The sequence below is a fragment of the Struthio camelus genome, chromosome W (genome assembly GCF_040807025.1).
Source record: "Struthio camelus isolate bStrCam1 chromosome W, bStrCam1.hap1, whole genome shotgun sequence".
Taxonomy (NCBI): Eukaryota; Metazoa; Chordata; class Aves; order Struthioniformes; family Struthionidae; genus Struthio; species Struthio camelus.
The window spans coordinates 46,263,357-46,286,336 of record NC_090981.1 but is presented as its reverse complement, the minus strand read 5'-3'; the positions used below and the strand labels follow the sequence as shown (position 1 = coordinate 46,286,336).

Sequence of the window (22,980 nt, the reverse complement as noted above, 5' to 3'; positions counted from 1 at the left end):
CTATATAGTAAGTATGAATTAGGAAGGTATAAGTATGCAAGTGTGGAATATGCAACATATTGGGTTGTGAGTGGTGGCAGCTAGGTATTGCTATCAATCTCATCAAGTACAAAACTGCACATTTTTGTCTTTTATTTTCCCATAGTACTAGAGTGAGTACTATTGAAAGACACGGATTACGATGTAGCTTTTGATGTTGCTTTCAGAATATATACTCTAGTTCCCGATTAGTTCTCTTTTCTCCTCTGGTTCTTATTCTGTGTCACATGTGAGCTATTTGAGTTTAAGTGAAACTCTTTATAATACTTACTAAGCAAAATCCTAAGCTCCACACTTGCCTGTTGGGCTTCCTCTTGGTCCTGTTTGGCAGAAGTAGCATGGACCATACAGCAGCGCTCTGATGAGCAGACTGGTGTGGTCCACTCTCTTTCTGAACTGTTCTTACTTGGAGTTTGCATACACAACTCTCTCTTCATGTATGCTGTGCAAGATGAAGCCCAAAACATCAATGATATAATCTGAGTATACCTTTTAATAAATAAATAATAGGGATATATGTTTTGTTTTAATATTTTAAAGGAAAAGAGCCTTGTGCCCCGCACAAGATCCTAGACACTAAAGTGGAGGAGAGTTCTGAAGTACCTATTTTAGAAGACACGTCATCATCCCCAACAGATATTCAACAGCATTTATGGCAGGTTTCCACAGATATTGAGAACACTGAAAGGTATCTGTAGCACTTTATTCCTAAATGAAACAAATTTCTGTCTAGAGTTTATTCAGTCTATTCCAATTAGGCAGCTAGTGTTGTTATTTTAAGTGTTTGTAAATTATAGCCTGTTTAACATTTTTGTTGTGTTTAACATACCTGGACGCAATACCTGTGAGAAGGACAAAGAGAAGTGACATTCGTACTTTGGTTAATTGCCAGAGGGAACTACTGCCAAAAAGAAAGGGTAGAAAATTATGGTGCTAAAACAGAGAGAGTTTTTGTCTCATCTTTACAGGTTTCTGGTTTTGTACCTAAATATGCTGCCCTGCAGTTTTGCATTCATAAACCAAAGGCACAGAATCTAGTTCATATCAGTTGTTTCTGCCCATAGTTAAAAATGTGAAAGGCTCAGGAGGGGAGGGGAAAATCATCCAAAGGTATATCAAAGTGGACTTTCATTCTCCTGACTGTCCAGGTGAAAGACAAAACTAAGACCCTTTGGTAGGGAGCAATCCTGATGGCCAACATTTCCTTTCTTTGTAAAAAGGATCTGTGTTCGTGGCTTTGTATAAGCTGCTGCTGAGCTCTTAATGGTTACCATGTTATATAAATGGTTACCGTACTTATATAAAATAAAGTTCTGTTCTACTGAGAGGGTAACTCAGAGAATAGAACTGAGCAATAATACAGTCATGCCGCTTCATTTCTAAGAACCATATCATATGTAGATGAATGAGGCAGGACCACATTATCTTTAAATCCTGAAAGCCTTAAGGCATCACAAGCCCGCACACAAAATTGCTGATCTGCCACCTATCTGTAAAACAGGAACCTTTTTACAACTTCTAGCCTCTTTCAAAACATATGTAACTTGCCATGTGTAACTTGCTTTGTGAGATGGTATTTTGTTATGGTATTTTCCATCCTCTGCCTTTTAAAATTTTAGCAAATTTCATACCAAAGTCCTCCTAAAAGGGGCCAGAATGACATCCCTGACATCTAAAATTTTCTCTTAATCCATAGGGAGCTTAAGTGTCATGGATTAACTACAAGTATAGTTAATTTTTTACTTTTGAAACACTGACCACATTCATGGTACAAGCTACAGAATGCTGATACTGGGATATTATATCAGCATTAGTACCGGCCAGTGCTAGTTGTAACGCATATTGTATGTTTTGCCACTAAGATCACATTGGTGCCCACGAACTCATTTAACATGGAATACTCGAGATCCAGAAAAGATAATAAATGTGGACCAGAAAGCTACCAGTTACAATCAGGTTGGCTTAAAATTCTTCCCTTATTAAATCTACTGCCCTTTATTTTGGTATGCATCTCCTGATACATTTGAACCAAGTGCTTGCCTAATAGGTTTTTATATTATTTAGTTTGAGTTTTTATTCCATTAGTTCAGCATATAAAATGATACTGTGAACTATTCCCTATTGTGAGTCTTCAACTGCTGTTCTATTGTATTTCTTTTAAATTTGTTTCTGCAGAGATATGAGAGAAATGAAAAACCTTTTAAGCAAACTCAGGGAGACTATGCCTTTACCACTGAAAAATCAAGGTAGGTTTTCTATTTTCTTCATGTAAGATAAATCAAGATCATTAAAGATTTTGGCTTCCATTAGATATGAAAAATCTATTTTTTTCTGTAGAAGTTACAGAAAGAAAAATCCAGGTGAAATCCTTTCCCTACTGAATCAGTGGTGCCAGAATTTAATATGTGAACTTTGTCCTCTTGAGTTTCACTTGAGAACACTGTACTTCAAAGTACTGAGTTTTGAAAGTTTGTAGGTAGGGTATCTACAGATAAAATAATAGACTTCTCCTGGGGACATGAGGCAGCAGCACAACTAATTCCCTATCTCAGGAGGCATTTTTTTCAAGTGTAATGAAGGCATAAGTTGCGCAGACTATGATAGGGGTCATGCTAAGTGATGGGGTTTGCTTTAGGCCTGCGAGGGTTGTAGCATCTGTATTATGACTCAAGGATAACAAGACACTGACCCGATGCAGAGATACCTGCCCTGAGGCTGGTAACAGCTTGCTTTTCCTAGTAGCCAGCTATGAGGCACCCTATACAAAGGCACAGGGGGCTATCCATCCTAAAGAATTTATTTAGGAATGGGCCTTCATTTTGTGGCCCAGCAGTCTCATATATTCCACATGTACAGGCACTTTCTTTCTTCATGTGAACAACATTAAAAAAATAAACATTTTCCTTATTGATTTCTTCTTGATAATACGTATTTCTTTAGTGCTGCATACCCTTTACATGCTGGTAGCTGATGAAGTATGCCTTATGTGTCCTGGATCTTGTCCTGAGGAACTAAGCAGTCTAACATTAATATAGTAAAAGATGAAGATAGAATGGGTAAATTCATTATACAAGTAAGAGTTTATGGCAGGGACAGATTGAGTGGAAGTTATTTGGAAGGAGAAAAGGAATCACACTTAAGATATGATGATGCAAAAGTGCCATTGTAAAAGAATGGAAAAATGCCATAAAGTCTATGCCTAGCCTAGAAAAAAAGAAGCATGGTGGAAATAAAAGAGGAAAAAGGCAAATTTGGGGGAAGTATAAAACATATAGAAACTTTAATTCAGAGCAGAGGGAAAGGCATACAGAACTCTTCCCAGCAGACTGGCGTCCATGCAGCCCTTCAACAATGGCCTGAAAATCACTGATCATCTGTGCAGCAGGCTGGGAGACATGTCAGCCAGATAGTTTAAAGCTCTACAACACACTCCAGGATCAGAGAATCACAAATGGTACTTTTGCTGCTCCCACAGAGTCCAACTGTGATCACAGTTTACAGCTGATCTTTGAGAACGGATGCTTCAGGAATGGACAGTCATACCTACTGTTGACACAGTAGTTAAAAGCTACAAAATATTTCAAGACCTTTAATTAATTAAAGCTAGAGGAAAGTATAAGAAAATAGAACATACAGACATTATAGGTAATTAATGTGGTCTGGACTCTAATTTGTACATATGTATGAATTACAAGCATGGCTTAGAAGAATGATTATGAGATGACTGAATCTCATGGCTGTTGAATGAGTTGATCTTTACAAGACCTGATCCTGCTTTCAATTAAATTAGCAAGTGTTTTGCCATCGATTTCAGTGAGAACCAGAAAGGACTTATGGTTGCAAGCAAAACAAACTTCACATAATGTTACTGACTACTCACAGACTGCTTGAAGTAGTGTTTTTTGCATAGAATTCTCTTTCATAATTTAAGCAGCAACAGGAAAGTTACTATGCTAAGAAGTTTAGTTGATGTGAACTCAAGGGTCATACTATTAAATGTTGTTTTACCTAAGTTTTTGTATTTAGGTATTTGTATTACACTAGTGTCTAGAGCCTCCAGTCAAAACTAGGTCCCCGATGTAGCACAAACAGGAACATAATGAGGTATAGTTCTTAGCCTGAAACCTTGCTTGAAGATGGCTCAAATTCAAAGTAAATTCTACATGAATTTTTGAAACAGTTTGCTGACAGGGCACAAACTAACATAATTGTATGCACTAATATACGTATTTTGTATGAATTTAAAAGGAGTTAATATACAAGGTAGAAAGCTAACCAGAAGCAGGGACAGCAGTATGTGCTAACTTTCCAAGGCAAGTACTTTTAATCTTCATGTGCCAAGATGTTCTGATCTTGGAGTTTTTAATTGAAATTCTCACTGATGTGCACAAATGGCACTCAGTAATCTTTTTCATCTTTAAAGCCAGCCAGAACTTAAGCTTCAGTTGTCAAATTTGCATGTCTTCAGTTAAGATCTCAAAACTATTTTGCTTTTGGTTTTAGTTGTTGCCTAACATTATTCATCAAGCAGGAATATTTTGGCTTAGGTCTCCTAGCACTGGTGGTGTAATTTCATTAAGGTTTCGTCATTGAACTGGTATTCCTCAAGCCAAAATTTCTATCGTATTTTCATGGAGTCCTGACAGCTGGCATTTTAAGACCCCTATTCTAATATAGAAAAATCAGCTTATTATTTGCTATGTGCCCAGAACAATGGGGTCTACTACTTGATCCTGTAGGTGCTGTGAGGACACGCAAAGATACAAACTCTTGTGTATGCGTCTGTGTGTGTATGTAATTGTATTCAAATGTGGTTTTTTTTTCATCACAGATGATAGCAGCCTCCTAAACTTGACTCCTTACCCATTAGTAAGAAGACGGAAGCGGAGATTCTTTGGACTGTGTTGTCTTGTCTCAAGTTAGAAGATTAAGTACAGAAATGACAAGAAAATCATAACTTTGATTAAACCACCGAAACCACTACCATTTGAGCACTGCAAAGATGAACATTACTACTCTTGATTATAAAGTATATTTTCTACACTAGCGTATTCCTTTTTCTCTTCTGCTCCATCCCCCTTTTCAAAATGAAGAGTTTTAACAATTTAAAGCTATGGTGTTCAAGAGCCAGTTGTGGAACAGATCTAGCCTAACTAAGAATGTTTCTAAAACTTTTTCAAATATGTTTTGCATGCTTAAACGACTCAGAGAAAGACACATGAATTATGGTTAGTAGATCGTTTTAAAGTTTTTATTGTTTGAACTACAGCTGAAAGTTTGTGCATAGTACAGTACTCTTATTAGTATCACATTAAAATACTTGATCATATTCTAACAGTCTTAAATCTTTAAGCATAGAAAGCTATTTAACAGCAAAAGTATTGAAGCTCTAAAACATTTAGACAATATTGTAACAGAATTTGCACAAAATCTACAGTTGCTTTTTGTGCTCTCATTCATATTTAGTCTTCCACTCTATCTCAGTCTAAAAGCTCATAGGAAAATATCTTAATTTATGATACACAAACCATATAAGATATTTAGATCTTGTAAATACAGAGAAATCACAATATCGACATACTGTACAATGCATAGAAATAATAAATTTCCTTTTAAGCCAATGGTATCTCTCCAATCTTTTGGAAAAAAGTAAGTACTGTATTAAAAGCAGGTGTAGTAAAATAAACAGTTACCCTCCAATGTACAACACAACACTAACCCATTTTGTTTCCAATAGATTTTAAAGCATGGTGTCTGCATATCACTAACTATTAACTCTTATAGGGCATGCCAGAATTAGCTCAGAATGTAAGATAGTAAACATTTTACATTGTTAATAAAGTTTTTTATTTAAATTAAATGTTGACTTGTTTCTAGTTATATTGCCAGAATATGCCTTTTTTCTAATTTTATCATCAGAATACTATACAAAGTTTTGGTAATTTTTTCCATTTCAAGATTTATTTCTACAAAGATAGACAAAAAATGATGATGAACTTATAAATGCTGTAATGACAGCTCGTAGCAGTGATTGATAGATGCGAATATGTCAGACTCATTGTACTGATGTTTCAGGGTGACAGGCAAAAGACATCAGAACTGAACTTGCACTGAACTGCTGGATTATGGAACACAGACATTATGCAACACCATGAAACCCTTAAATATCTGTAGCTACCATGCAGAGTAGGTCACCTTACCCCTTGCAGTCGTAATAGTATGAGCCCTTTTGCCACTCCACCATGACCCAGCATGTTAACAGAAACCAAATTCCTTCTTTTTGCATACAGGTTTAGTGGTGGTTAACATGGAATTGTTTCTTTATCATAGAAAACACCCATACAGTTATATCCTCCCTGTATTTTTTGTAGGCTATTAATACACTTCCAAAAGCAATTTATCAGAGACATTTATTCACTGAACTGTACCTAGCAGCTATTAAGTTTGATTCTACTGATTTTTTTAACCCGTCTTTCTCCTGGAATACTATTTGCTGAAAAAGGAAGAAAATATCCACATTATAGAAATACTAGTGTATGTCTACAGCAAGGCCCAAAAATTGAGTTCTAATTTAATCTCAAAAGGGGAAGGCAGGATTTTTTATTTCTGAACAGTAATCCCATACTGTGGAAATGGCTTGCAAAACCCACTGAGTGACCAAAATCTTGCAAACTTACTCTGCACTCCTCCGTCCAACAAACTAGGCACCAAACACCTGTCCCAGAGCCAGCCTTAAGTAAAGCAGAGCCCTGAGCAAGATCTGTAAGAGGCAGGGCCCGTCTCTGTTCTTCCTATGTCTGTCTAAATCTTGATCTTTGGCATTGTTCCCTGGCAGCTGTGCCACCTTCCTAAACACTCTCTCTGTGCCTTCTCCTACCTTGACCTCTCTAATACAGGACTCCCTACCTCCTTCACCTTTTTGTGCAACACTTCATCGCTCTCATCCCATATCCACTACCTCCCAAGCTATCTACCTGTCTGCCTACCTACCTGTTTAACTGGAGGAGCAGATCTCAGTTCGAAGCTGTGTCCCCAGGCAGTGAGAGGTCAGTGATACACTTTGGTGCAATGTGCAGGCTCTGCAACTCAGCAATTACTCTTGATAAATCTAAGCATAGTATACTGTGCTGGCAGTTTTCACAGACCAGCTGATATGTGGTATGCAGTGAGCAATCTATGCAACTAGCCCATTACCCCAGACGCAACCATTCAGTCACTTAATCGGGAGAGAGGATGGCACTTTGATGCCTTCAGAAACATATGCTCTGGTCTGTCATTTGGACTACTTGTGCCAAAGACAAGCAGCCGTGCATCATCCTCCTCTCCACAGGCCCTAAAGAAAATTCAGCAGCCATGAGGAAATACAAAGGTGTGCAGATTTCAAAGCGATTCCAAGATCTGTTTTCCTCTGTTAGTCCCTGTTGGCTACAGGGAATTGGAACATCCTCTAGGGGCAGAACGTACCCACTCACAAAATGCCGTAAGCAACAGTTGTGACCTAATCGGCAAAAAAGCATATTGGTGAAAGCAACACCTTACACCATCCAGCATGTTTAACGAGTATTTGATACATGAATCCTTGCCAAGTTTGAATTGTTCTGGCTTGCATGTGACCTTCTGAACCACATATATAGGTGCGTGAGTGTGTGGGTATGGGTGTGGGGGGTGGGTGTGAGACAGACGGAGAGAGAGAGAGAAAGAGAGAGAGCGTGCGTGTGCATGGCTTCCAACATCCAGCTTGCTCCAGTGAGCAATAGGATCTTTATTGTATAAGCGTGTCAGCATCAGCATTACGTAGCCCAATACATGTCCCTAGAGTGGCTGAGAATTTCCCTGACCATTGTTACAAATATTTTTATTATTGATTAGGCCAAGTGTATGGTGTAAATCCATACCATACAGTATTTATATTCACTATTCATACTGGAAGTGCAGTTGAAATGATTGAAATAAGTTCTGAATTCCCTTTTACAAGCATATCTAGGGCAATGATAAATGCACAAAACCAGCAAAACCTACTATGTAATGAACCGTACCATAAACGCGCAAGTACGTGCCACTGCAAAGTCTGTGTGATTCAGATTTCAGTGTGCACGAACGCCTTCTGTTCAGTGCATACAGAACAGTGTATTTAATTTACCAATGCACTATTGAGACCCTCCTTCCAAAACAAGATTCTCCTCTCTGTCCATTAAAAAAATCCAGGCATGTAAATAAGAACAATGTTCCAGCGTGCTCTGCTTGTTTCCAACTGCTCTGTTACCTATTTGAACACTGAAGTGAGTTACCACAGCAACCTCTTTAGTCCTATACGATGGCACAGCCTACAGACGTCATTTACATCCTAAGTGGTGAAATGAAATTCTAGAGTTCTTACTTCACAAACACAATGCTCTAAAACCAATGCTCATACATTGTCTAGTACATAAAAAACGCTTTTCCTACAGATCATGTCTGCAAAAATTCCTAGAAAGGAAGCTGGAAAATGTGATATAGCAACTGTTTTAATTCCTGTTGTTGTTTTGTCATAGAATAACAAAAAGTTTGACTTATTAATATCTTTCGACATCTGAGTTCAGAAAAGACCCAAACAAATGCTATCTGACCATACGAAACCAGCTACAAAGACGAAAAGGGAACGGCATCACACAGAAAGTCAGGCTAGCTTAGGCCTGCACAACATGTGAGTAGGAGAGTTCGAGAGCGCAGATGCAACGAGGGAATGAGGTGCTGTGTGCTTGGGGCAGCTGAGGTAGCCAGTTGAAAGAGCCATATTTTTGGCAGGCCAGTTCACAAGAATGTGCTTATCTCCCGAGCAGAAGGTACATAGGTGCCGCAGGAGCTACCGAGACAGGCAGGAGGGACCTCTGGTCTAACCGGCCAGCCTTCCACCTAGGAGACACACGTCGCTTTCCTATCCCAAGGACAGGAAGCCAAGCAGCACTGTGCACATTTTGGCTATGGTGTTTCAAGGAACAATCAGTGTGAGGAAAGCTGCCTCACCAGCAACTGTTATTTACTAATAATCAGTGGAGCAAAATGCATATGGCTGAGGGAGAACTGCTAAGGAGAGTGGAGGGGGGGGGAAATGACATGAGTAGAAGTTGGGAAAGAGTTCCAAAAACATTTGAAAAGATTTCTCTGGCTGCAGAGGAGTCTGTTGCAAGTGTCATTGGCTAATGGAGGGAGAACAGATACGAAGTACCACACACTGAGATCAGCCATATAAATAAATCAATACAGACCATCACCCTAAAAACTTCATGCATGCCAGATGAATCACCTACCATAAAAGAGGTGGAAATAAACTGAATTTGGATTGTAATACTGTGAATAAGCACCTGATACTAGTATTTACAGCACCTCGCAAAGCAGTCTGAAAGCACTGTGTACACTACTGGAACATTTTATTCTCTTCATTTTTAGTTACACCATAAACTAATGGAATTTTACAAGATGACAAAACCACAAACTGAAATTCAATTTAAAAAAAAAAAGGTATTTCCATGCCAGCCCACATGCAGTGGATCACAGATGATCCAAAAGATCCAAGGACTGAGACGGGGACTAGACTAGACTTTGCTCTGTGGAAGCTGGAGAAAGTTGGGGAAATCCCCATGCAGTTCATTGGCCAGAAGCCCAAGGAGGTCAAAGCCTAGGTCAGAGCCACACCATTTCAGTTTTAGGAAATCATATAACTGAGCTTTCAGCACTTCTTTGGAAGGATCTTTTTCTTTTCACTCAGATGCAGCAGACTGATTTTTCTTCCAAGTTGTACTGACCAGTTTGTCTTCCAGTCTCCCAAAGAATGAATATATTTTTGAATAATCAGGCCCACAAATAAATACTTCAAATACAGTAAGGATAAATGCATTTAAAACGCCCTCATGGAAATGGTGGGTTTCTGTATGCAGAATGAGTTCCATCTGAGGAATGCATGACTAAATACTAAAAGAACATATAGCTGCAAGAACAGTTAATATTCTTTATATAGCACAGAAAAAGGTAACTGCAATGTGTTTTAAGGTTTTCAGGTCACAAACTATTTTTCAAAGTACATGTACAGCACAGAATGGATGAGGTTGGAAGGGACCTCTGGAGATCATCTAGTCCAACCTCCCTGCTCAAGCAGGGTCACCTAGAGCGTATTTCCCAGATGGGAAATCCAGATGGGTTTTGAATATCTCCAGCAAAGAAGACTCCACAGTCTCTCTGAGCAACCTGTTTCAGTGCTCCGTCACCCTCATAGGAAAGAGGTTTTTTCTCAGGTTTAGATGGAACTTCCTGCATTTCAGTACATGCCCGTTGCCTCTTGTCCTGTCGCTGGGCACCACAGAGAAGAGACTGGCCTCATTCTCTCGACACCCCCGCTTCAGATACTCGTACACATTGAGGAGATGATTGCCTCTCAGTCTTCTCTTCTCCAGACTGAACAGGCCCAGCTCTCTCAGCCTTTCAAGCCTTTCTAGTGCTAGCACCCAGCACGGTAAGGCCTTATACACTCACAAAAGAGTGAGTGCTTGTGGGCACAAATGTGCATTTAAGAAGCATGGAATCAAAGACCATAGCAGGATTTTTTTCTCAATTAATTCGTTGACAATAGAATATTTTTTCCCCACATCCCTCATCAACAATGTCCACATTAAAGTGACTAATCAGGTCCTAGCTTCTGTCTAATGATTTTTCAAAGAATGTCCAAAAGATGGCAGCACTGCAACATTTTCATAAAATTGAACTCAGATCTGCAAACTGGCAAGACTTGCTCTATAGCTCCATCCCCAGAGATACAAGAGGTTTTGCAACTGTGAAAACTTTGGAAAATGAACTCCTGATATCTAACGGCTACTACAAAATGCCAATACTGTCTGGGAGTATGATTTGTAATTTCAATTCACCAAATAATTTTGGTCCATTGTAAGTTAAAAAGCCAGACTTTTTAAATTAATCATGTAGGTATTAATGCCAAAAACCAGCCATTAGTGTACAAACCAAGACTGTATATGCAGCAATACGACAAGAAAGAGGAAAGCAGAGAGAAAGAAAAGAGTCTGTATATAACTTTCACAAAAGCATATCATGTTAATTCATTAAAATCTTGTTATATTGCTGCATACACTGAAATTACCATATCAGGTTAGTCTGTCTTAACAACTACTTTCAAAGAAAGATTGGGAGATTAAGCAGTAAGCAGTAAGCATGTCTCAGTGCAGTACCAGCCCACACACCACCACGTGGAAGTTAAATGTCAATTTATATGACAGCACATATCTCTGTATTATTATCGTGTCTATTGCGATGGAGCATTAATCAGAAAAATGTATAACTTGTTAATTAATCATGCAAAGCTCTTGACCTCCATCATATCTCATTGCAATGAGTTCCACAATTTTAGCACATCCTGAGATGAAAATAGATTTATATATATTGTCTTTAAAGATCATAAGTCCTTTCTGTTCTTACCATTTTAGTGTACAGTAATATGCACACCCTTGTGCCTTTTATTATTCTGTGAACTTTGGTTGTGTCTCTTCTTCCTGAACTAAACAGTACTAAACTTTCAGTCTTTGCTCATTTTGAAGCCATTTCATAGTAATCAGTTTTTCAGCTTCTCTCAAGCCCCTTGCATGTATTATATCTACTAATCCTGACGGACATATGCTTTAATTCCCAAGCTTTATGGCCACTTAAGGAATGTTGGTGATGGAATGTCTTCCAGTTATCTTTTAAAAGATAGTGGCCATCAACCAAGGCCTGGTAAGTATTTGAATTGAAGAGGTGTTAAGGGATAAACTGGCTTAGTTAGGAATGCAGAAGATTATCCTTCGTTAAAATTCAAGAGAAAAAAAAAGTTTTCTTTTTCACCTCCTAGAACATGTAGGTCCAAGAAGGATATATATTAATGATATGACTACATTTTACTTTAACCGAATAGGGCAATGTGGGATAAAATTATCACTTTCCCACATCAGTGTGATACATTAATTACTTTGAGACGATTTACAAGCCATTCTACTATTTATTTTCCAAGTGTTATAAAAAAGACAACTTCACACTGAGGAATGCTTGAATGCACAGAAACAAGCAATTTAGAGAAAATACCAGGGAAAACAGTACTTGTTCTCTAAATTTTTCTTAAAGGATCTAGGATTTGAAAATTTTAGTTCAAAATGTAATAGAATAAAAGCACAATAACTCTTCAGCAGGGTAAGAAACAAGAAGCATCATTTGTCTACGCACCAGATATACTGAATTCCAGCAACCCTTTTAATTAAAACTTTGTGCAGCTCCTGCTTTTCAGTACAAAACCGAATCCTTTAAAACCACTATTCGCTTGTAGTACCTTTCTTCTTTTCAGATACTTCACGTCATACAAAATGCCTGTCCAAAAAGTCAGTTGCCTAAGTACACTGTAAAGTTTTCAGAGCAGAAGCAAAATACAAGCACACTGAAAAAGGCTGTAAAACAGCAGTTACACGTTGCTGTGAAAGGGAGTCTACTAACGCTTATCTCTCTTACTAGTAAGTCATATTACCTACCTATTCAATCCAGGGCAGGCTGAACTGGGACAAGATACAGTATAAAGGCATTATTTTTTCCAATATAAGATATATATTTACCTATAAATTGAAGGCAATAAGAGTTTGAAGCACTGTCTTGACTATTTGTGCTAACGCTAGGGCTACTGTAAGATATGTTTATTACATAGTACAAAATTTCTTTTGATTGACGCAATGCAGATTCTCTCCAGACATAAAGGAAAAAAAAATCTCTGGAATGAATGCGGGGAGCTAAATGAAAATGAAGATATGAAAACAATATTAGAGGACACAACAAGCTTAACAGAACTTTTCTGTTGAGCACTCACATCATACTTGCTTAAGCCCTGGGATTAATCTGTTATTACTGCAGCAAGGGAAATTCAACTTGTAGTGAGACACTGGCTTCTTCACATACCAACAAGCATCATGAACATAAAATTGTCATAGCAGAAAAAAGAGAAAAAGCTGTGAGCCTTTGAGAAGAATTTAACGACACTTTAAGGAAAGAATGCTTTCACTTACTGTGTCAGAAGTAAACAGCAGTTAGCAGGAGATAAATACTTCAAAATTTTAGAAGTGTCTGGTGGTTTTCTGCAAATATTGACAAGGAAATTCTATGTGCAACATGTTTGTCATGCAACCTGGTAGGTATTTTTAAAAGCAGTACTATACTGGCTTTTATATCAGTATTCCATAAATGCAGGCGCAATTGTGTCTAAATCCTTTTATTTTATAATTTATACTCCAGAAAAATCTTATGTAATTATTCCCGTTTGAATGCATAAAATGCATAGGTGCTTTTGAAACAGTATGCAAAATCTGTGTCAAAGGTGTATTGGCATAACACAGCTCTAAATCAATTTTTAATTATTGATATTATTTACACTATAACTAGAACCACAATATGTAAGACTTTTATGCTCAGCTAAATATCCCAGCATGATTCCAATTACTGCTATTAGAAATTCATGAAGGACTGAGGTGCTAATACACAGGTGCCCGTATGCAGGCTCCTGGAATACGCAAAATGGTGGAATCCCACCTACACACTGGGGAATGGTGAGATGGAGAAGAGACAGACGGGGAATGACAGTCTGACCCTTCTGTTACCAGGCGGGAGTTACTCACTCAAATGGTGGAGAAGACAGTAGTATTTCTCAGTTCTTAATAATAAAATAGTTTTATCACCAAACAAATTTTGTCAACAGAAAAAAAAGCAGCTCATAAGGAACCTCTGACAGTTCTGAGCACATCTACTCAAACTCCAGTTGCAGTAAATGGAAAGAAACCATTGACTTAAAGGGAAGGTGAGCTGGACCCTTTTTAGAAATTTAAGAACAAGTGACAAAGTTTTCAATGGGAGTCAGTGAAACTTTCATTTGTTTGCTTTTAGAAAGTAATTAACCTTCCTCTATGGGACTACAGGCCAAAACAGATGGGTTTCTCACAACACTGAGTACTGCCATGCACAGCTCAAGACATTTGGCTCCCAATGTATAATCTACAAACCCATAAGCAGGTACTTAGGTGCCATATAAAAGATGTTGAGCCCAAAGCCTGAAGGGGGCATGAAATAGGAGTTGAGTTGCTTAGTCCAGTCACTAAAACAGGCACAGGCAGAAATAGAACATATGACACAAGGGAGGTGGTTTAGGACTTAAAACTCAGGTGAGGCCTGCTCAGTGAAGGTTTTCAGAATTGAAGGTTTAGTCTTTGGCACCTAAATTCACCTAAGACCCCACTTAGGCGGTCTAATAATATTTTACCTCTGGTCTATATGTGAGAGAATGGGGCATGCCTGTTATGCTCTGGTTTGAGATTCTTGCCTACTTTTCTAAATTAGATAAAATTTGCAAAGCAACGGCTGGAATGTGACTTCCTCTGTAAGCAGTATTCAGATCAGCCATTTGATAACTGATTATCCATATCCCAGTGGAGATTGATCAAGTTATTACAAAAAAAAAGAGAAAGTAGCTTATCTGTAGTGAGCTAAAGAATGGGAAAATAAAGCTGCTACAGACTCTGGACAGTTTAGGACTAACTGCAGACAGTTTAGAATGACTGCAACTAGTTACTGTATTCATGGGGTTTTTTGCAGATAAAAAAAGGCAGTTCACAGCAAAAAAGCAAGAGTGACTCCTTTAATAATCCTCTTCGAATAATCCAATGTTCAACTAAATATTAGCGGAAAGCCCATGACTTTTACTTCTAGCTTTTCCTTGACAGTGGTCACTATTTCTCTGATCTTAACTCTAAGATAAGGTTTCACACCTCCTTTACATCACTCCTGCACTTCACTGAACTGTTGTATATATTCCCTAGTTCAGGAGTGTCCTTAATGCTATGCTTTCTCATAGCAACACTCATACAATAACTCATCCTGTCTACTATGATATTCCCTACCATCCAGCAGGCATTAATTACTATCATAGCCATTACTTTTTCACTACCTACAGGAACATAATATATCAGATATGAAGCCATCTGGTCATAGACCATAATTAGATCAGACTGCTACAGCAGTTCTTCGAATTTGATCTTCCTATATGCTGGCTTCCTACAGAACTTAGAGTAAGTTTCTAAGTCTTTATCTTTAAAGCATTTAATGATCTTTTCTGAACACATCTAAAGGAATAACAGAAGCATAAAAGTCCATATAGCACTTGAAAACTCTGCTTCTCACGTTGGGTTATTTAACTACGCACACAGCTTATCAGAGAACAAATTATTTGTCAGAGAAAAAATTGTCTTGGGCTGTAGTTCAAAAATCATACAACAACCCATACTCTTGGGTTGTTGTATATACAGAAGCAGAAGATCATTAAAAAAATCTTACCCTTTCCTCTTCTAATGTAAGGCTCCTTTGACCTTGCTTTTTCTTTTATGAAGATTCTAAAATACGAGAGCAAAAATCCCAGTCAAAACACTTCATTGAAGTCACAATTCTCAGTGGGAGGCATAAGAGAAAAAAAAACACTGGGGAATTCTAGTCACTGTGTTTAATGCTCAGCTGAAAGGCATTCAGCTGCTACAGTGACAACAGTGATATAAGCACCTGGGCAGAACTGAAAGTTCATGTCAGGTCACTTTGAGCACAGTGGATTCAGGAACTGAAGGCTAGATATTGAATATAATAAGCCTCTACTGCTGTTGTGTGGTCCCTCAAGAACAAAATCTCATTTTAAGCTCACTGTATTATTCCTGGCTTGGCAATGTGAGCAAAGAAAGGTTCTACCATTTGAGTTTTCTATGTTTGATGTTTATGCATTTGGTATACAGATATTCTTCTCTAAAATTCTTTTCTTCTAAACAAGTCAGCCAGCTGGATATAGAATTTGGCTAGCTGTTTGGGTAAAAATCAAGTAATATAATGTACCATCTTTGACATCTGGAATCAGATCTTTTCTTGTGTTGAAATGAATTCAGGTGTGATACTGATTTTTTTCAGCCCACATCATGTCACTGTTCCATGATGCTTCATTTTTGGGGGGATCATACAAAGAATGAGATGAGATGTACTACTAAGAACTTCTCTGCCACTGTGATATGTCCTTTCTAGACTGATACGCAACACTATCTTGTGTGAGGATGAAAAAAGTTTAAAATTAAAAAAAATATTTTTCCTGTGGAATATCTAAATTGCCGAGAGAGTACAGAACAGTGCACTCTAAGGAAGAGTGAGTAGTCCAGACAGCTGGTGACATGCTTTGTTTCCACGATCCCTGCAAATTAGTCCTGCAAATTTCTGAAGTCAGAATAACTTGAGTCCTATAAAACATGACGATGGGCAAAAAGTTGTGTACCTGCAGAAGCTGAGCCAATCTTTGGACAGCTGAAGGCCACTCAGGCGCTGGCAGTGGCAGAACTGCCCAGGCACAGCCAGCACGAGTTTGGGCACAAGAACAGCAGTGACTCCAGCAGCTTCCTTGCAAAGGGGGCCACTGTCCCCCACTTAACTGTGAGGGTAATATAAGTAACCTTGGAGCCTATGATAAAAGTAGATCCTAAACCAAGCCAGGAAGCAAGCAAATTACCCTGAGGTCCAACACAAAACAAGCTTTTCCCCAGTCACAGCTTCCTCACAAATAAAGCCCCTCAGGATTGTACAGGGCAGGCGCAGCCGCTGGGGAGCGGGAAACCCACCGTGACCGCCATTACACCACCGAGGGAGAGGGCAGAAGGGGTAAACCGCAGGGGGACGCACGGGCGGCCCACAGCCAGGCCGCCTCCTCGGGGCCCCCCTGCCGCTGCCTGTCCCTTCTGCTCCTTCTCCCTCCGCTTTCCACCACCGCGAGTGGCCACAGCCAGACCCGTACTGGCTACTCTCCCCTCAGGCACACTTACGCGGGCCTGTCTGGGGCAGAGGGGCAGCCAGGAGGCGGGGAGCTGCCCCGGCGGCAGGGCGCTCCCCTCACCGCGGCGGCCGTGGCGGCGGCGGCGGCGGCGGCGGTGTGGACTCAGGGCGCTGCGTCGGCCCCGCGCCCGGTCCCGGCGAGATGGGAGGGCGGCACCGGGCCTGCCTTTGAAAGTAAAAAACAGAGCCTGCTCGCTTTTGTTTCTTTCTTTAGCAGACAGAAGTCGTTGTTCTGCAGAGTTTTGTCTTTATACTCCAAGATAACCTCTCCCAGATCTTGATTCAGTTGCCTGCACGCAAATATGTGGCCTTGTCTGACTGCTGTATGGTGTCCTGTCCGGACTAGGTGAAGGAGAGCGGTTTCTCACAGGCGGTTTGATGCAGGACAGACCCGTGCAGGTGTCTCAGGTACCTGAGATCGTCTCGAATGGCACTGGGCACCTATGCGCGGACAACTGAATTGATCCCGCAGCGTTAACAATGTGTTTCAGTCAGGCAAGGTGTAAGCAGCCTTCACAACATTTATGATGCGCTAACGGACTTCACTTCCACAGGGAAATTCGGGGGGGATGTGCTTCCATAGGTACTGAATTTAGGTGCCTCAGCAGACTTGCATGTTGAGAGGCACACAGGGTGATGAGAGCGGGGAAGTGTGGCAGCCAGTAAGCTTCCCTCATCTTGGAGGAGGAGCGGGATGTGGAAAATTCACTTTCCGTTAGTATTTTATTAGCATTCTGCAGAGCACGCTGTCTTCTGTTTCAGCTGTCATCTTCCAGTCTGCAGCACCAGCTCTTTCTAGCCCTTCTAAGAGATTCGTACGTGTTTCTCCGGTATAGGTCTTCTGACTGGATTGGGAACGGCTACATCCATTTTTACTATCTGTATCATTAGCGTGCTTGCACTTTGCTCTTTGTTTCTGCACATGAAAACAGAGGTTAGATGACGGCCTAGGCCACTACCCCCTGGCAACTTCATCTGCGCAAAAAGGTAAGCAAAAAGTCTTTCCGAATCTCAAGAATTAATCCTATTGTCTTATAACTCAGTATTTTAACAGTATTTGAAGTGGTCTTAAGTATTCACTTTAGAGTTAATTTAGATCTAACTGTATGTGCTATATTTATTTAATTGGTCACACAGCAACATTAACATCGATGGAGTCCATCAGTGGCAGCAAGTGACCCTTAACTGTACAATGGATGGTGTATGTATGTAGGAGAAGTCGTATTTCCTACTCCATTATCTTCATTTCCTACTCAGCATCCTCACCCCCCACCCCAACTAGGATCCCATCTTTATGACCCTTCCACTTCCCTCAGCTAGCTACAGTCCATTACCGCTTGCATGAACCAAGACTCTAGCCCATCTTCTGCCCCACTGAAGGCACTGCCAGTGGCATGATCTTCAGAGCCCTCTGTTTTGACTCCTTCCATTCATATTCACAATTTCAGTTCTTTAGTTCCTACAAGTGCCGCTGAACTAGAATCACTGCTGCATGCTGTGCAACTTACTGTCAATCAGCTCAGCAATTGCCTTTATGCAGATATTACTTCCATAACATAAGTGCTTCTTTTCAGGCAGAATCACAGAGCTCTCACTGGGTTAGGCAGGAAAAGACATCTTGGTTGAAGTGCTTCGCGTATGGCTGTTTATGACTTCTGTGCTATATAGTATTACTGCTATTTGGGCTTTTTGTATGCTAGTGTTGATCACCTAGAACTAGGTGTGATACTGGTAATCTTATTGTCCAACTTCACGGACAAGAGGCCAGAAGAAGCTAAGGAGAATAATTTACTGCTTCAGTCTTTCAGCTGTGAGTTGCTATGGTTAGCAGAAGACATTTCTAGCATAGTTTTGGGAAGTGTGTGGTCCTGTTCAAGTTTCAGGACCTTGATGGCGCAGACTTACAGGCAGCAACACTTATCCTTCGCCAGCAGGAACCATGTAACCTTCCCTTTCTACTTCAATAAGAACTGAGCCAGACTAAAGCCAGCTAGATTGAACATGTTTTTAGGGACTGCAGCATGATAAAGGTTGAAAAGACTGATTTTAAGCTGTTCCACAACTGAATAATTTATATAAAAAGTGGAAATCTTCTTCCTGAGATTCTGTGTCCCTGTACTGGTTTCAAAATCTCAATTACTACCTCAGTCATGCCTCTAGCAAAAGGTGTATCTTTCTTTCTTAGCTGATGGTTGCCTACCCTAATTTTTTTTTTTCCAAGTTATCTTGCTCTGGACGTAGACATAATCTGCTGTCCAGTTCTTTCCTCATGCTGCTAGTCCGACACACTTTTCCCTTGGCTCTCTGAACTGTTCCAGTTTTTGCACTGTTTCCATAACATTTGAGTTGTGGAGTGCCACACTAATGACTTCCCCTCCTGTAATGTGACAGCTTTAAGGATGTAGGCCTAGGCTTTTTGTGCAGCAACTTTGTAAAACTAAATCATAGCTAAGCTTCCTTCAGATTTACTGCTGCCCCAACTGGCTGATTTTCTTCAGTTTTTAGGTTGATTCTCTACCTGATTTCTGCTGTTGTTTCTGACCTCTTCAAGTATATTTCTTCATCCTTACTAGTACTTGATACTTCCCCTTATTTCCTATGATCGATAAATTTTATTTAATTTTATTTATTTCTATTTATATCCTTTTGGATTTTGTTTTAAATGAAGTTAAACATCAGTACAAGCAGAATCCTGGACTCAGAAAGACCATCTGATTCTATTTGTCCAGTCTCTTCTTGCCTCATGCAACCACATCCTCCTATAATCTATTATATTTGCCAAGCTCCATCTTTAAGAAGTTTTATTTCTTGCTCTTCTGGAACTTCTGTGATATATAGAAAGTTTTGTCCATGAATAAATTTAGGCTGGAAATTGGAAAAATAATGCTTATTTGCTTGTATCCTTATGTTATCTTTTAAGTTTTCCATCTTTGCTGTTTGTCTACTTCCTCTCTCCCTAATACTTAGGAAGGGCCATACCCTTATCAGCCTGCATTTTGCTAGATGAAAAGTCAAGTTTTCTTCTTGTTTCCTATAAACATTCCTATAGCAATATCTCTGGAGTGAAAATATCTTCCTCCTCAAAGGCTGCTTTCTCATCTTTCTGCTTTTGAGTGCCTTCAGTAACAGTTTACTGAAACAAACTTAGTACAATGCATTTTCCAAATTTGGGTGGGTGAGGGGAACTTATTAAATTAAGGCTTTGTTGGGGAATACAAGCGGTCTGATTTAAAGCATCCAGAAATGAGCAAAACCACCCTTAATTTTAATAATATGAAATGTGAGATTTTTTTCACTCATAATAGGAATAGCTTATTCATTTTTATCCGTCAAATGAAGAGTAATCTATACATATAGTCATTTTATAACAGAAGAGAAATATTTCTTCTGCTCTGTTTTTGCTCCCTTTAGTTTACTCAGATCCTGTTTTCTAAGGGTTGGCTTGGAGAATTTTTTTTTAGATATCTAGGAAAAAAATAATTTGTACTATCAGCATAAAAAAGAGGCTTTTAAATCTTTTCTGATCTGCGACTTAGAAGGAAAAGTAATAAAGCTTCAGAAGCTTGGGGGAAAAAAAAAAGGACAGAGAGAGAAAGTTGCTGATCCCAAGAGCAACACACATTTCACTTTCTTTTTTCCAGATTCAAACCATTAATCTCTTTCAGGAGAAGATACAGTAACAGCAGAAACAGCAATTGCACATGGAACACATCTGGCAACTGTTGTAGAAAGAGAGCATTATTTCAGGTTCTGAACCCTAGAGATTTAGAAAGGTTTGGCAAAGCAAATTAGTAGAATTTAATGTAACAGAACAGATTTTCTTGAGGATTTCAAAGTTTTATATAAAAAATTATATCTTTCAAAGGATTACGAGCCTGCTCTTTCTCCTCTGAAATAAATACACAAGTTCTCATTGGTACAAATCCATACAAAGCCTTTTTCTGTTAGATTCCAATGTTTCAGCCTCCTCCAGTACCATGCATTCCTAGTCCCTGGCACAAGCAACCTAGTCTGTTTTTAGAGGCAAAACTCTATCCTCCCCATCTTCCTAACCTCTTTTATTCTAAAGTTGGGCTTACTAAGACAATAATTTCTTTAATTCCAGTACCTCAACAGAAAGCTGAACTGAGAAAGATCCTCAAAAGGGAACTTAGTAGAAGTGGTAGTAATTACCCCTGTATTAACTGTTGTCAGGCTAGTCGGCCTTTCTATAGCAAACCAGAATGTACTGGTTAGCTAAATACAGACATAAAATTCTTTAGTCAAATGCCATTTTAGAAAAGTTTAAGGTAACTGCTCGGGTATTTCTGAGGTCTGAGGCACTTAACAGCAACGGAACGTCTAATAGTTTTCTTAAAAAGGTTTCTGTTATAAATTATCTGAAGCCTCAGGTATATTATTTGACGCTTCCTGTTGTCTTCAAAAATAGATTTTCTCTCCCCTGCAGTAATTACCTTGTTTAATTCTTGAAAGTTTGTAAAACCCAGGATTTTACAAGTGTAAATATTCAGAGACTTCTCATCTAAGCCCAAGTCAAGAGTTTAACTCACTCCTTTCTAAACATAAACATGGAGAACTGAAGCCTGCACAGTAAATTTAATAATCTCATATACTCGCACTCCTTAATTATAAGGAAAATGAAACTACTGCCTTATCACAGTAGACTGATAGTTTTTACAAGTTTTGGGTTTTTGTTCTTGCTGTCTACCTGTAATTGCCATAAGTCCTTTTTTCCTTTTTTTTTTTTTTAATCTGTAATATTTCAGCTAAATTAATGTTTGGGTTTTTGGATCAAGTAATTTTGCACCTGATCTGTTTTCTGAACAAGTGGAATTAATGCCCAAATCACAGAAAACTCGTACTTTTCAGACTAGAAACTAGAGCTAGAACAACTAGTGGAGGTCATCTGTTTTGGAATAGATGCCTTCTCTGCAAGTGGAAGAAAAGGGAGATAAGAGCGAAAAGAATGATTCAGTGAAGACAGAGCTAGGAGTAATGCTTTTGTTTTTGCAAACAAGTAAAAGACAAGAGACATCTGTAAAAGATAGAACATCTGTAAAGTATAAGTCAGTGTTATCCTTTGGAATGTACGGAGTCCAGGATCAGTTAAGGCATAATTGTATCATTGTGAGCTGACACCAAATTTTCCTACAGAGTGGAGCACCAAAACTTTGTTTAAAACACGAGTTGCCACTACCACCAAAATAATTTCTGTAAGCTTCATAAGTTGCTTTGGCTAAAGAAACAGGTATTTTTTAATGTATTTTAGTGAACTTTCTGTAAGATGACAAATGACTTAAAATAGAGGAAAATGAGTAATCAGTAGGATTGAAATAAAAAATAATTCAAGCATGGAGCATAGCTTAAACTAGTATTTCTATTACATTCCAAACTGTCTTGAAACTCCCTTCTCCTCAGATCTGGGCTGGATACTAAATAATTTAAGATCAAGTATTTTAAAATAAATGTACATACAGAAATTTGTTGCTGATGTTGATCAGCTGTTCTTCTTTTCACCATCTTAAGACTATCTATCTGTATTTTCACACATACGAAAATATGTATGCTGTTGACAAGTGGTAAAACCTGAACTTTGAAATTCATGCCTTAGGCTTTTGTACAAAATATCATTATAAGTAGAATTGCTATAATGTTACATGAAAAGTAATTGCACTATCATTTAGGTAGGTACTCTTCTGATCTCAACAATTAGAACTAAAATCTAAAATGGCTATTTAAAACTGCACAGAAGCACGAGGAACACTACTAAAATTTATACCAATTACTTTTCTGAACTTTAAGCCCCCACCCCTTTTCTTTGTCACTAAAAAATGATTTAAGAGCTAAATTATACTGATATATACCAGTATACTAACCCTAATAAAGTTTCATCAATAAACTGCAGTCGTACTGCTATGTGGTCATTCTAGTACGTAAAGCTTAGTAAAACTCTTCAGTTCCTTGTTTTCAGATAAAACACCTGAAGCCTTCAAAATCAAGTAAGGTACAAACTCCCATTTTCCGTAGCTGACAGGCCCACAGAAGATC

At 38.9% G+C, this 22,980-nt stretch overlaps 1 protein-coding gene across 1 annotated transcript in view; it reads left to right on the top strand.

Annotated features, from left to right (window-relative positions):
* LOC104146878 (regulator of G protein signaling 7 binding protein) overlaps positions 1–5,899 on the top strand; it is a 43,673-nt gene extending 37,774 nt beyond the window's left edge. Inside the window, exons 4-6 of the mRNA XM_068925892.1 lie at positions 580–727; positions 2,215–2,285; positions 4,871–5,899. Of these exons, the coding sequence (XP_068781993.1) occupies positions 580–727; positions 2,215–2,285; positions 4,871–4,962 (311 nt within the window). The 3' untranslated portion in view covers positions 4,963–5,899. The remainder of the gene's footprint in view (positions 1–579; positions 728–2,214; positions 2,286–4,870) is intronic.
* The last annotated feature ends 17,081 nt before the right edge of the window (positions 5,900–22,980 follow it).